This window comes from Carcharodon carcharias, chromosome 10 (genome assembly GCF_017639515.1).
Source record: "Carcharodon carcharias isolate sCarCar2 chromosome 10, sCarCar2.pri, whole genome shotgun sequence".
Classification (NCBI taxonomy): Eukaryota; Metazoa; Chordata; class Chondrichthyes; order Lamniformes; family Lamnidae; genus Carcharodon; species Carcharodon carcharias.
This window is the reverse complement of record NC_054476.1, coordinates 34251760-34265492: the sequence shown is the minus strand read 5'-3', so window position 1 is coordinate 34265492 and position 13733 is coordinate 34251760. Positions and strand designations below refer to the sequence as shown.

The 13733-nt window shown below is 40.0% G+C and overlaps 1 protein-coding gene across 1 annotated transcript in view; it reads right to left on the bottom strand.

Moving 5' to 3' along the window:
- Positions 1–13733, bottom strand: part of syt9b (synaptotagmin IXb) — a 120042-nt gene that overhangs the window by 11300 nt on the left and 95009 nt on the right. The window contains exons 4-6 of the mRNA XM_041196628.1: positions 11827–11947; positions 10947–11118; positions 6896–7025 (exon numbers count right to left, since the gene is read on the bottom strand). Of these exons, the coding sequence (XP_041052562.1) occupies positions 6896–7025; positions 10947–11118; positions 11827–11947 (423 nt within the window). The remainder of the gene's footprint in view (positions 1–6895; positions 7026–10946; positions 11119–11826; positions 11948–13733) is intronic.

Genomic DNA, 13733 nt, shown 5'->3' with positions numbered 1-13733 from the left:
CCATTAAAAATTATTTCAAATAAGCCAAAAGCCTGGTGTTTTCAAATGGATCAAAATCATCCCAAATTTAATTTGGATGTTGCAATCTGTTCAAATTTCACAAATGTCCAACTAGTGCACTATTTACTCAATAAAGGTCTTGAAAGTGTTTTCTTAATCTGCCATTTCGGTCTGAGGTATTTTATACTTTAACTTTAGATAAAATGAGTTAAAATTGGCAAAATCGGGAATCACAGAATCCATAAGCCAGGATTTGATGTGTACTCAAAAAGTGATATTAATGCTCCAACTGGAACACCTTTCACTACCTTGGAACAGTGAGACACACTTACAAGTCAAGCACAACATTGGTCAGAGGCTCCATCCAAATCACACTGACAACATCTTGAAATTGCAATATAAGATTGGCCCTTGGAATGAGAAGGCTGTTCTATGAAGAGAGATTAAATAGAATGATCTTATATTCTTCCATGTTTACAAGAATGAGAAGCAGTCTCACTGAAACATATACAATTCTAAGAGGTCATGCCAAGTTAAATGCTGAGAGGTCATTTCCCCTGGCTGGTGAATCTAGAACTAAGGGGCATCGTTTCAGGATAAAGGGTCGGCTACTTAGGACAGAAATGAAGTGAAATTTCTTAATTCAGAGGAATTCTCTACCCTAGAGAGCTGTGCTCAGTTCATTCAATACTGAGATCATCGATCTTTGGGCACCAAAGGAATCAAGGGATATGGGAATCAGGGAGGAAAGTGGAGTTGAGGTAAAAGTTCAGCCATGATCCTATTGAATGGTGGAGCTGGCTTGAGGGACTGTATGACCTACTCCTGCTCCTACTTCTTGTGTTCTTTCATGACAATTTTTTTCTGAGAGGCCTGAGGCCAGATTGCCTAATTAGTGCAGATTCTGTTGACATTGAGCAAATGTTACGAAGCCAAAGATCTAGGAGGCACCTAATAGAACACATCACACATTCGAACATTCACAGCTACCAATATATTCGTGCCATCTGGATTGGAACTGACCCCATATTCAATGAGCTTTGTTAACTCATTGGGGAACCAATCACCCCACTGAAAATCATTTTGCTTGCAATTGATATCATTATTGAAGTAATTGAAAATATGTGTATATTTTATGAGTTTCATCAGTGCATTGTATTCAAACTCTACATGATTCAAGTTTCCACTGGTAGGAGCATGAATAGCCATAGTACATAGAGTAATGTAATTGGCAATAGAACCAGAGGCAAGATGAGGAATTTTTTTTTACCATGAGTTGTAATGATCTGGAATGCACTGCCTGGAAGAGTGGTATGGAAGCTTTCGAAAAAGAATTGGATAAATACTTGACAAGTAAAAATTTGCAGAACTATGGAGAATACAGGGCACTGGGACTAATTGGGTAACTCTTTAGCAAGCATGATGGACTGAATGTGCTATAAGATGCTATGGCTGGGATTTTGCAGTCCCGCCCATGGCAGGAATTGTCGCGAGCAGGATGGAAAATTTGACGGACCCGCCAAAGATTCATTAATTTCGGGCAGGAACTTCTAGTCCTGCCCACGAAAATCCTGGCCTATGATTCTAAGCTGTTTGCTATATAGCACATCACAATTTGTGGAGAGCATCATTTAGCATCCATTGAAATGATCAGAGGAGATACCTCTAGTCCTTCACTCAGTTTATCAGGATTCACAAGTTCAGTGGAGATAAAACTTTACTGGAATCTGGATAACAAATTATTTAATTCAGTACTTAAGCTTCTGGACAAAGTATACTGGTTTCGTTCAGGCATTTGTTAAACTCAGATAGTCAAAAAGTAGACATGCAGATGGTCAAACACACAGGAACACAACAGGGGCCTTTTAATGCATTATCAATGTTCAACTCATATGCTTGTCTCCCATTTTAAAGCAGTTGTTAACCTATTTATTGATTAACGCTTCCATTAAAATAGGAAAAATCATAGAAACTATAGCACAGAAGGAGGCCATGCTGTCCATTATCTCTGTGCTGCTGCTAGCCCCACGGATCAAGTTATCTACTCTAATCTTACTTACCAGTCCTATCTCAGTAATCTCTTATATTCCTTTTCTAATATTATACAATTCCCTTTTAATTTAATTAATGGCATGGAATTGCTGTTGTGGGGCATCTCACCGAATATCCAGGTAGTTCGACTTTTTCAGCTCAAAATTCCTTTGCCCTGTAACTTACTGGGAGTGTGAGCTGATAACAGTGCAGTGAGGGCAATGCGGTATTTGTGACCTCAGTGAATGACAGGGCTAACAGTCTATCCTCTTAACAGTCTATCCTCTTAACAAATGAGATTTAAAGATTGAGAAAAGAAGAGATCGATGAATGACAGAGAAGGAAATGAGTGAGTTAGAGTCAGAACAGGTCCAGAAGGAGAAATAAAGAGAAGGAAAAAAAAGATTGCATTAAGTGAGAGAAAAAAAAGGCAGAAAGGAAAAAGTAAGAAAATAGTTTTAAATTTTAAAAATCTCTAACAATTTACTACCTGTGAGGAAAGCTCCACAGTTTAAATTGTTCTGCTACTTGGCTGCAGAATACAAGCTTCCTCATTTAAAGGGTCTTTACACGTTGACATGCCAGCCTTAACTTTCTGTGATGAGTTTAATGGACAAGGACAAATGCATCAACTTGTAGGGAGGTTGAAGGCGGGCTGCTATTTCTGGAACGCTAATGGCAGAGTGATATAAATCGTCCAGCAACTTGGTCATTCACAATGCATGGCCTATTCCTTCCTCGTTAAAAATTGCTGGGCGATTCACACATTATTAACAGCAAATGCCTTTAAATACTGTTACTTTCCCAGCTAATTCAGGTCTGCTGTCTTTTCCTTAACGGACAGTAAAGCATTCCATGTTCTGTGTGAAAAAAACAAGTGTTCTAACATCCCTCTTTATTATACGACTGATACCAGTAAATCATAGACTCTGCCCCCTTGCATTTTTAAAAATTCGTTGTTAGAATATGGGTATCACCAGCATTTATTGCCCATCACTAATTGCCCTTGAGAAGGTGGTAGTGAGCTACCTTCTTGAACTGTTGCAGTCCATGGGTACAGCCACAGTCTTGTTAGGGAGGGACTTCCAGGATTTTGACCCAGGGACAATGAAGGAATGGTGATATAATTCCAAGTCAGGACTTGTATGTGTGACTTGGAGGTAAACTCGCAGGTGGCGTTCCCATGTGTCTCCTGCCCTTTTTGTTCTAGTTGGTAGGGGTTGCGGATTTGGAAGGAGCTGCTGAAGGACTCTTTGTGAGGTGCTGCAGAACTCTTTTAGATGGTAGTAATTGTTACTAATCCACCAACCAGTGGGACCAATAATTCACCAGCTGCCCTCTCAAAGTCTTCATAATTTTGAAATCTTCCATTAAAATGAGAACAAAGAAAGACTTGTGTTTATATAGCACTTTTAATGACTACCAGGCATCTTAAAACATTTTACAGTCAGTTAATTATTTTTAAAATGTAGTTACTATTGTAATGTAGGAAACATGGCATCCAATTTGCATACAACAACTCCCACAAACAGTAGTGAGATAATGACCAGATCTGTTTTAGTGATGTTGAATGAAGGACAAATATTGGTCAGGACACCTGGGATAATCCCACTGATATTATTCAAAATAGTTCCATGGTATTTTTTACACCCACCTGAGAGGGTACATCAGTTGAATGGCTCATTTGAAATAGCACCTCGACAGTGCAGCACTCCTTCAATGCTGCATTGGAGTGTCAGAGTTGATTTTTGTGCTCAAGTCCTGGTGCGGGACTTGAATTCAGAATGTTGTAACTCAGAGGGGAGCATAACTGAACCACTGAATGAAGCTGCAATATCTATCCCTCTCTTCACAAGTTCTCAATTTTGCTGTCATCCTAATGGCTCATTACTATCCCCTAACCATAGCCCAATTATCCATCTTGGAATCAGGTGCCGAGAGCCATGCACATTACCCCAACTGTCTCCTAGTCAAAGTCTGATACAAATTCAACATCACTTTCTTGTTTCATATTCAATACATTGTGTTAAAAACCCAGAATCCTATTGCCCTTCTATTGGCCTCTTATATACCAAAGATTTATATTACACAATCCACGAATCTCCCTGGAAAGTCACACAAACACATTCTGTGTTTGCTTCTGTTGTCCACAATAATTTAGTTTGTCATGAGAGTATAATAATTTTCATAGTATTTTTCTGATTTATTGTAAAGTAGGATTATGGGGGTTGTGTTGTTCTGTGTGTGTGTGTGTGTGTGTGTGTGTGTGTGTGATTTAATTATATTTGGCAGCCAAGCAGACTGCAAGTTGAAGTTATCAAAAGAAGGTGTAAGAAGTATCTTTAATATGCTAATGAGTAAACATGGTTGGAGTCTTAGCATGTAAGGTGTAAAGGGAATTTGCATTTTTAGATAGATGAAGGGGAATTTGAATTTCAAAGAGGTTAATGAGAATAGTAGCAACATGAAAAGATTTATATTATGAGAAAGGGGGATAAAAGTTCAAAGACACATGGAAACCATGGAATTTACATATGAAAAAGGGTGAAACATATATAAAGAAGAATGAGGCTGTATGTCAGAGAAAGGCATTGTACAATCTAACAGAAGCCTCCAGTATTTGTGTAGACCTGCTGTCTACAGAAACCAAAACTGGAGAGAGCCATTTTGAATTCCACTGTCCAGGATATTGTGTTAATTTGCTGGATCTGTTTAAAATCTAAAATCTATTTTTGGACCATTGCCTTAAAGGGGGTGTAACTGGGGGCCTGGTTAATTAGAGACTTTAGGAGTGATTATAGTAGTGATTTGTAGACCTATGTATGTGCTTGAAACCTTTTCTTTTGTTCATAAATATTTTAATTTTAGTTTTTTAAAAAATCTCTAAAGTCTTGGTGGACTTATTACTTCTGAATTCAGGGCACGCATTCCGAAATAAATACAAATTGCAAAATTGTTGTGATAGCACAATCAAGTTTCCCTCATGGATTTGATCCACCTGGCACACACCATCTGCTGCGTCATAACAAGTTGGCCTTTATAAGAAAAGCTGCACAAGAGCACAGCTAACAACAGCAAATATTAGCAAGTCAACCCTTTACACAGAATTTTATAACACATAAAGAGGCTATTTGGCCTAACTGGTCCATTCAGATGTTCATGCTCCACAAGAACCGCCTTCCATCCCTCTTCATCCCACCCCATCACCATAACCCTCTGTCCCTTTTTCCCCTCATGTCCATATCTAGCTTCCTCTTAAATGTATCCATGCTATTCAGTGCAACTGTTCTCAAGTTCCACATTCACCCCACTCTCTAGGTGAAGAACTTTCTCCTGCATTGTCTATTGGATTTAGCAGTGACTCTATTGTACTTATTGCCCTTGCTCTGGCATCTCCACAAGTGAAAACATACTCTCCACATCCCCGTCAAACCCTTTCATAATACTCTATCAGGTCACCCTCTAGTCTTCTAGAGAAAAAAGCCCCGACCTGATCACTCTTTCCTGATAGGTTTAATCTCTCAGTTCTAGCATCTGCTTTATAAATCTCTTTTGCACCTTCATCAGTGCCTCCATATTATTTTTGTAACATGGAGACTGGAACTGTGCACCAGAACTCTAGTTATTTGCATATCTTTATAATAAATTAAGTTCTGTAACAAGCTGAGTGTTGAACTTGCTCATGGCCCTGAAGGAGCGAAGGGAATTTAGAACAAACAAAAACCACTTCGGAAAAGCTATATTGCAGTGAAAAAGTAGAAAATATAAAAGCTATTTGAGAAGTATTGCCATCTGAAACAGAAAACAAAAGGGTATCCATCTCAATAACTTGCTAATTTCCACACAGTAAAGTCACTATCAATGTTATTACACCTTTTATTTCAATAATACATGGGATTTGATCTTCTAGACTAAAATTAATTTAGCTCAAATTGCTTCAGTTATTGCTTCATTGGATGTTGTCTGGCAAATTCTCTATTTTACAAACCAGTTAGGGTGGCTTAATATGGTTGTGAATAATGCATTGCTTTTGTTTAAAGAGATCACTCAGTACACAAAAATTAGAAAACAAAATAGAGTGCTAAACATGGAGCATGAAATGGATGTGAAGGCAAATCAATGCAGAAATGGAGCACAGCAAGGCTTCATCAGACTAGGGGAGATCCCATTCCTCTTTATTCTGGTTTCAGTTAAGTCCTGACTCCATATTCAAGGCAAGGTTTATAAGTGCAGTGCCAGCAGGAAGTGAATATGTTACAACTCCAGAGGCACAGGAGGAAAGGCCAGTTCCATAATACATGGCAGACGTTCTAAGAATCATCCATAATTAATTGCATTGAATTGAAATTCACAGAAGAATAGCTCCTGGCTTCTTATCTCTAAATTCAAGTAGGAGGTTTGAAGTGAATAAACTAGCAAAGCGGCTCTGAAATATTCGTCTCCCTTTTTGGAGAGGCCGCAGAGGAGACTTACTAGGATGGTACCAGGAACGAGGGACTTCAGCTATGTGGAGAGTCTGGAGATGTTGGGATTGTTCTCAAGAGCAGAGAAAGTTAAGAAGAGATTTAATAGAGGCGAATTTAGGCAGTCACCTGAAAAATAACCTGCCCCAATTTTGGGTCAGGTGATTATCAGGTGTGTTTGGGGTGCAGAGTGGGGTTCCCCTGAGATTTGGTCTTGTGCCTATTTTATATTCAAAACAAGTGCAACAAGTTCCAATTTCTCTCCTAAACTACCTCACTATCTAACAAGGTTGCATAGCACAATCCAGTGTGTTCCACATACGCAGGCAGCTGCCTTGAACGATTCTGTCACATCATTATAAACTCTTTGCGTGTTAGTGAATACATCATTAGTTGCTTACCTCTGCCAGCTGATGCCAATGTGCTATAGGTTTGCGTGGGTAGCTGAGCATCTCATTCCAATGATCACGCCCCAGCCTCTCTGCATCATTCCCCACACGACACACACCGATGACCTCGTTGTGACCTACACTGTGAAAAATTTGCCATAATAATTTTCCTTAAAAAGTTAAAACAATAAACACATCTCGAATGAACAGCTCAGAAAGACTAGGAGACATAAAGTTTAAGAACTGGTAATGTCATTAAGCTTATATGAAGCTTTTTCTCATTTACATCAACTGGAAATTTGTGTGAGCTCTTTCTTCCCATCTTGTTTGGAGATGTGAGATGAGCTAGTTTTGTTGCTCATCAATGGGAGGCCCAAGGTCATTGAGAATCCAATTACCAGGCTTGAGTCAAGTGTAGGCCAGACCTGATCGAGAGTGTATGATCCCTTCCCTAAAACATTTTTTGTTTAAAAACTGCAATCTAGCAGTTTTCATGATCATTTTCTGATACCAGGTGACAAATTGTCTTTGAATACAATTTCACAAGGACCGACAGTGGGTTTTGAACTCATGATCTCAGGCCTCCTTGCCCACTACCGTGAAATGACTAGGCTATCCTACCTACTGGATTTAGAGTTGAGGCTGCAACTGATTCCAGAGTGAAGCATCAAGTTTCACCCTTGTTTTGGCCCATTATCACTCCAGACCCTGACTCTAGCACTTAGGCTCTGGGTAGATATCACCAATTTGTGCTGCAGGAGAACGGCTACATTTTGGGAAAGTGGACATGGAGATCTTTGGATTCTACAAAACAGGAAATTTTTGAATTCTTGAATTCCAACAATATGCTCCCACTTTGTGTAACTTTACAACTGAGAAGGCAAATTCTTAACTTTGGCATCAGTGTGAAGAAAGGTAATTTTGCATCAGCTCCAGGGTTGTCATGTAAATGTGCTCTAAGAGCCTGATTTTAATTCTTTCAAAACCAATCCACATGCACAGAACTAAAACCTGGCCTTAGAAGAGTTGCATGATAGAACAACTGTTAGGTTAAGAATGTTGGACGAATTTGGAAACTTGAGCCCCAGACCGGCTCCCATCCACACTGGGGCTTTCTCCAGGGGGTGGGCATTTTCCCAGATGAGGTCAAATTATTGGAGGTGAGAGGGTGTGAGGGTGGAGGGGATGTTGGGGGTAGGGTGATTGTTTGGGAGCAGGGCACCCAAACAGGGCAAGCATATGCCTCCTGGTGGCTCAATCGAGGAACAGCATTCAACATCATTAGCCATATTTGTTAGTTGAGCCTTTTTCATCCACTGAATGGAGTCACACCTTAGTTGGATTTACAAAGGGAGGAAAAGGAAAAGGTGGCTTCAAAATGAACAACTGGTATCATTACAAAATAGTCTATCTTTTCCGTGGTCTGTTAATTCTCATTTCTCCATAGTATTTGTAGAATTGAACTCAATCCTCTTGAAAGTAACAGTTTGAGGGCGGTACTTTTAATTAATCCTGGGTATATTATCATTGGCATGCATCCCAGCCTGGGCCTGAAATAAGCCAACGAAGAGGAACTTGAAATGAGGAATGAATAGACTGTTGTCTGGTACCTTTTATGTTGTTCAGGATAGGGGCTGTTTAATTTTCAGGATGGCAATGCCTGTCCCAGATACCTGTGAGGGCTTGGCTAGACTGGGACAGAGATAGAACACACCTGGATGTCTCAGTGGGAAATGTTGATTGCTGCAGACAAAGGCAAATAGGTGAGATTTCACCAGCTTCAGACTTTTGCAGAAAATACAGAAGATCTGAAAACACCCAGTTCACATGACTAGGGTTGGTCTGGGTTCAATATTGTTGGGAAAGTTAGAAAGGTTCTTACATATCTTCAAAGGTTTTTAACATGTTGAAATCCTTCACCAGGGACACATTTAAGCTTGTTTCAGGATAATTTCGGCTCTCAGGCTAGAAACCAACTTTCTGTGAATCTGTTTCTCAGGGAACCTCACTAGAACCATAAATATACATCCAGGGGCCTTGGTTACTTTGTGGGATATTTTAGATACAACTTCAGCCTAAAAAGCTAGAAAATGTTTCCAGGCTTATATCAGAAGGTTGAAAGTAGTAATCAGGGCTTATAGTTTGGACTCGTATCATTCTTCAGTCACATTTCATGCAAAGGTAAAAATAACGAGGCCCACCAACAGATTTGCCACCCATTGGTGGTACAATATGTGCCAAATTCCTATAAAGTGCTTGATCTCTCTCATATGTAGCAAGACCTGGACAGAATTCAGGCTTGGGCTGATAAGTAGCAAGTAACATTATGCTACACAAGTGCCAGGCAATGACCATCTCCAACAAGAGAGAATCAAATCGCCTCCCCTTGACATTCAATGGCATTACCAACCATGAATCCCCCACAATCAACATCCTGGGGGTTAGCATTGACCAGAAACTGAATTAGACCAGTCATATAAATGCTATGGTTACAAGAGCAGGTCAGAGGCCAGGAATCTTGCTGCAAGTAACTTACCTCCTGACTCCCTAAAGCCTGTCCACCACTGACAAGGCACAAGTCAGGAGTGTGATGGAATACTCTCCAATTGCCTGGATGAGTACAGATCCAACAACACTCAAGAAGCTCAACACCATCGAGGACAAAGCTGCCTGCTTGATTGGCATCCAATCCACCACCTTAAATATTCACTCCCTCCACTACTGACACACACTGGCAGTTGAGTGTACCATCTACAAGATGCACTGCTGCAACTCATCAAGTCTCCTTCAACAGTATCTTCTAAACTCGTGGCCTCTACCAGAAGAACAAGGGCAGAGATGCATGTGAACACCACCACCTGCAAGTTCTCCTTCAAGCCACACACCATCCTTGTCAAATTGTTAAGGTTCAATGACAATTTACATTGTTAAACAGGTGATGGATATTTGTGCACCTATAAATGGGAATATCTGGGACACCGGTGTGTTGGAGTAGTGAAGCCGATAAACTCTCTCCAACAAGGAAAGTTGTTTGTCTTAGGTTTAACTTCACCAACTGATGTGGATCCAGTTAACAATCCTGAATTGGCACTATAATCGTTATTCCTTCACCGTCGCTGAGTCAAAATCCTGCAACTCCCTTCCTAACAGCTCTGTGGATATACCTACACCACAATGACTGCAGCGTTCAAGAATGAGGCTCACCATCACCTCCTCAAGGTTAATTATAAGCAATAAGTGCTGGCCCAGCCATAGATCCCGTGGAAGAATAAATAAAATAAAAATAAAGCTTTTGGTGTAAGGCACTGAAGAGGGAAATCATAACAACGTCAGAAATGAGTGCATGAGGAAGTCATACAACCCCTTGAACCTGTTCCTCCATTCAATAAGATCATGGTCGATCTTGGACCACAGCACAATGCCTTGATTCCCCAAAGAGTGTAAATATCTATTGCTCTCATTCTTGAATATATCCAATGACTGAACATCCACAACTCTCTGGGCAGAGAACTCCAAAGAGTCAGGTGAAGAAGTCCAGCCTCATCTCAGTCCTAAATGGCTGACCTTTATCCAGGTTTCCAGTTGGATAGGAAGGTTGGGAATGGATCAGTTAGCGGAGCTGTGTCCAGAATGGACAGGGCTAGCTTCCTTTTTCTAATTGCTTGATCCTTCAGTGATCACTAAAGTGGATTTGCTCATTTGTCATTTGCATAATTTGACAAAGGGAAAACGCAAATTCTTGTGTCTTTCTTTGTCGAATTGTATCTGCAATTATTTGCAATTAATGGACATTAAAAAATGTTGGAAATACACAGCAGATCTATTGACACTGATAATGAGAAAAGGGCAAAGACTCTTCTTCATCAGAACCAAGAACTGAAAATCAAAAACATTATTTTGTGTACAGTTTCAGCTTTCAGTCCTGGCAAAGGATTTATACCCAAGACCTCAACTTGTTTTCTCCTTTCAGATGCTGACTGACCTTATGTATTTTCTGTTTGGCAGTTTTTCTGTTGTTGTAAAAATCAGTTATTGATACTATATTTTTAAACAGGTATCTCACCGATCGTAATCCATGACAGCTATTAACAAGCTCACTTGGTCAATATTTTCAGGGGGAACATCAAAGACTATGGCTTCATTGTACGCAGGATTTAATGTATTTCTCTTTGTTGATGTTTTCCTCTTCTTCAACCTCCTCCCATCGCACATCAGAGAGATCTTCACATATGGATCTGTTGGAGCAATAAGATAGTCAACAAGACCACCTGCTCCCATCTCTGCAACACCAACCATCTCTGCCTCAGCTCATCTGCTGCTGAAACCCTCATTCATGCCTTTGGTACCTCTACATTTGACTACTCCAATGCACTCCTGACTAGCCTCCCATCTTTCACCTGCCATAAATTTAAACTCATCCAAAACTCTGCTGCCAATATCTAAACTTGCACTAAGTCCCACTCACCCATCACCCTTAGGCTTGCTGCCTGACATTGGCTCACAGTCCAGCTACACCTTGATTTTACAGTTCTCAGCATTACTTTCAAGCCCCTCCATGGCTTTGCCCCTCCCTATATCTGTAATCTCCTCCGCTCTAGAACCATCTGAAACCTCGCACCCCTCAAATTCTGGCCTTCAGAGCATCCCAGATTTTAGTCGCTTCACCATTGGTGGCCAAGCCTGTAGCTGCCTGGGCCCTAAAGTCCAGAGTTCTCTCCATCAACCTCTCCACATTTCTGTTATCCTTTAAGACACTCCTTAAAATCTACCCCTTTTCCATCTTAATATCTGCTTGCATGGCTTGCTGTCAACTGTTGCCTGATAACTCTCCTGTGAAGTGCACTGGGTCATTTTATTATGTTAAAGATGCTATATAAAGACAAGTTGCTGTTTTAATAGGCTGTTTTCAATATTCCATTGTTCTCTAATGGTGGTATTCCTACCCGAAGCTCCGGTTATATCCATGGCCTTAAGATTGCGAGCCTTGATGACAGTGATAGTGAGCCGACCAGCAGTGGGAAGATAACACAGTGAAAACATCAGGTCTCCGAGGTCCACATTTTCCTAAAAATATTAAAAACAAAATTGAACAGTGCTGGACTGCATTTAATGGATATTTAGAAATGTATACCCAGATCCTTGTCTCATATTATTTTCTATGAAGTGTCCAATTCCTGCATCACTCAGGAGTCATCATACAGCCAAACATCTCTATCAAATCTGAGAAATCACATCTTCCTGTATTTACATGCATTTTCATTGGTTTTTATCTAATCATTGGCAAAAGGGTATGTAAATGAGCCACTTGAATTGCTTCAATCAAATTACTGTGGAAGCAATAAGCTACAATATGGCAGGTAGAAAATCAAGGCGGTCTTTCTACCTCATCAATTATCTGTCTGGGATATCTTATGAAAACAATTTCACCTCATTTATGATATTTAGAAGTGACGCTGCAGCAACTGATGTTATTTCTCTCAAACTGATTATATTTCAGCATACCCTGAATTTTATTTTTTTCCTCAAGAGGGTCACAAAATCTAGTGGCCCCTCATAGATTATTCACTTTGTCCTTTTTTTTGCATACTATTGACAGCTTTTCAGCTGCTGCCAAAAAGTTGTAGGAGGCTACAAAAGCTCAATTGTAATTGGTCTAATAATATCCTCATGGTTCTCAATGAACACTATGAAAATTAGAATGATAGCTTGTTGCAAAAGACAAATGTTTCCTGTCATTTATGAACAATAAAATCAGGTGGCATGTGAAATTGGTGTCAATTCATTATTGTCCATTTTGCATTACCACCCAAGATGAAGTTTGGTCTTGCCTCTCGGAGAAGACATTAAACTGAGTCTCCGTCTGTCCTCTTGGTGGACATGAAGGATCTGAAAGCACTATTTCCAAGATTAACAGGGGTCCTGATGTCCTGTCCAATATTTATCCCTCAATCAACATCACAAAAAATGATTATCTGGTCATTTTTTGCATTGTAGTTTGTGGGACCTTGCTGCGTGCAAATTAGCTATCGCATTTCCTTGCATTACAATAAAAAGCATTTCAAGACAACAACAACAACTGGAATTTGTATAGCACCTTTAATGTAAGAAAAAGGCCCATTGCACAATCATTATATAATACAATTTGACACTAAGTTGTACAAGTAGATATTAAGGTAAGTGACCAGAAGCTTGGTCAAAGAGATAGGTTTTAAGGAGCATTTGAAAGGAGGAGAGAGAGGTTTAGGGGAAGAGTGGTTTATGGAAGGAACTCCAGAGCTTAGCTGAAGACACAGCCACCAATGGTGGAGTGATGAAAAGTGAGGGTGCTCAAGAGGCCAGAAAACAATGAGTGCAACGATCTTAGTGGGTTGTGGCACAGGAGGAGACTAGGGAGATAAGGCATGAGGTGTGGGGAGATTTGAAAACAAGGGTGAGAATTTTATAATCAAAACATTTCTTCACCAATGTAGATAGTTGACACAATGGGAAATGGGTGAGCAGGGCTTGGTGTGAATTAGAATATGGGTAACAGAGTTTGAACAAGTTTGATGAGTGTAGAAAGAGGGAGGCCAGCAGGAGTGCATTGGAATAGTCAAACGTAGAGGTAAAAAAGAGTAAATCATTGGCTAAAAAATGCTTTCAGGAATGTGAAGGGTGCAATAGAAATGCAAGCTCTTTCTTTAACATCCTGTAAAAACAAGTAATTGTCCATAAGGGATGGTTGATCGTATATTCAATTAATTTCTGCATTCTCCTTGTAGATTATCCTGAAGCAGTAAACCCATCTAGGAAAGTTATTTGTTCATTTTTGGATGTGGGTATCAATGGCAAGGTCAGCATTTACTGCCAT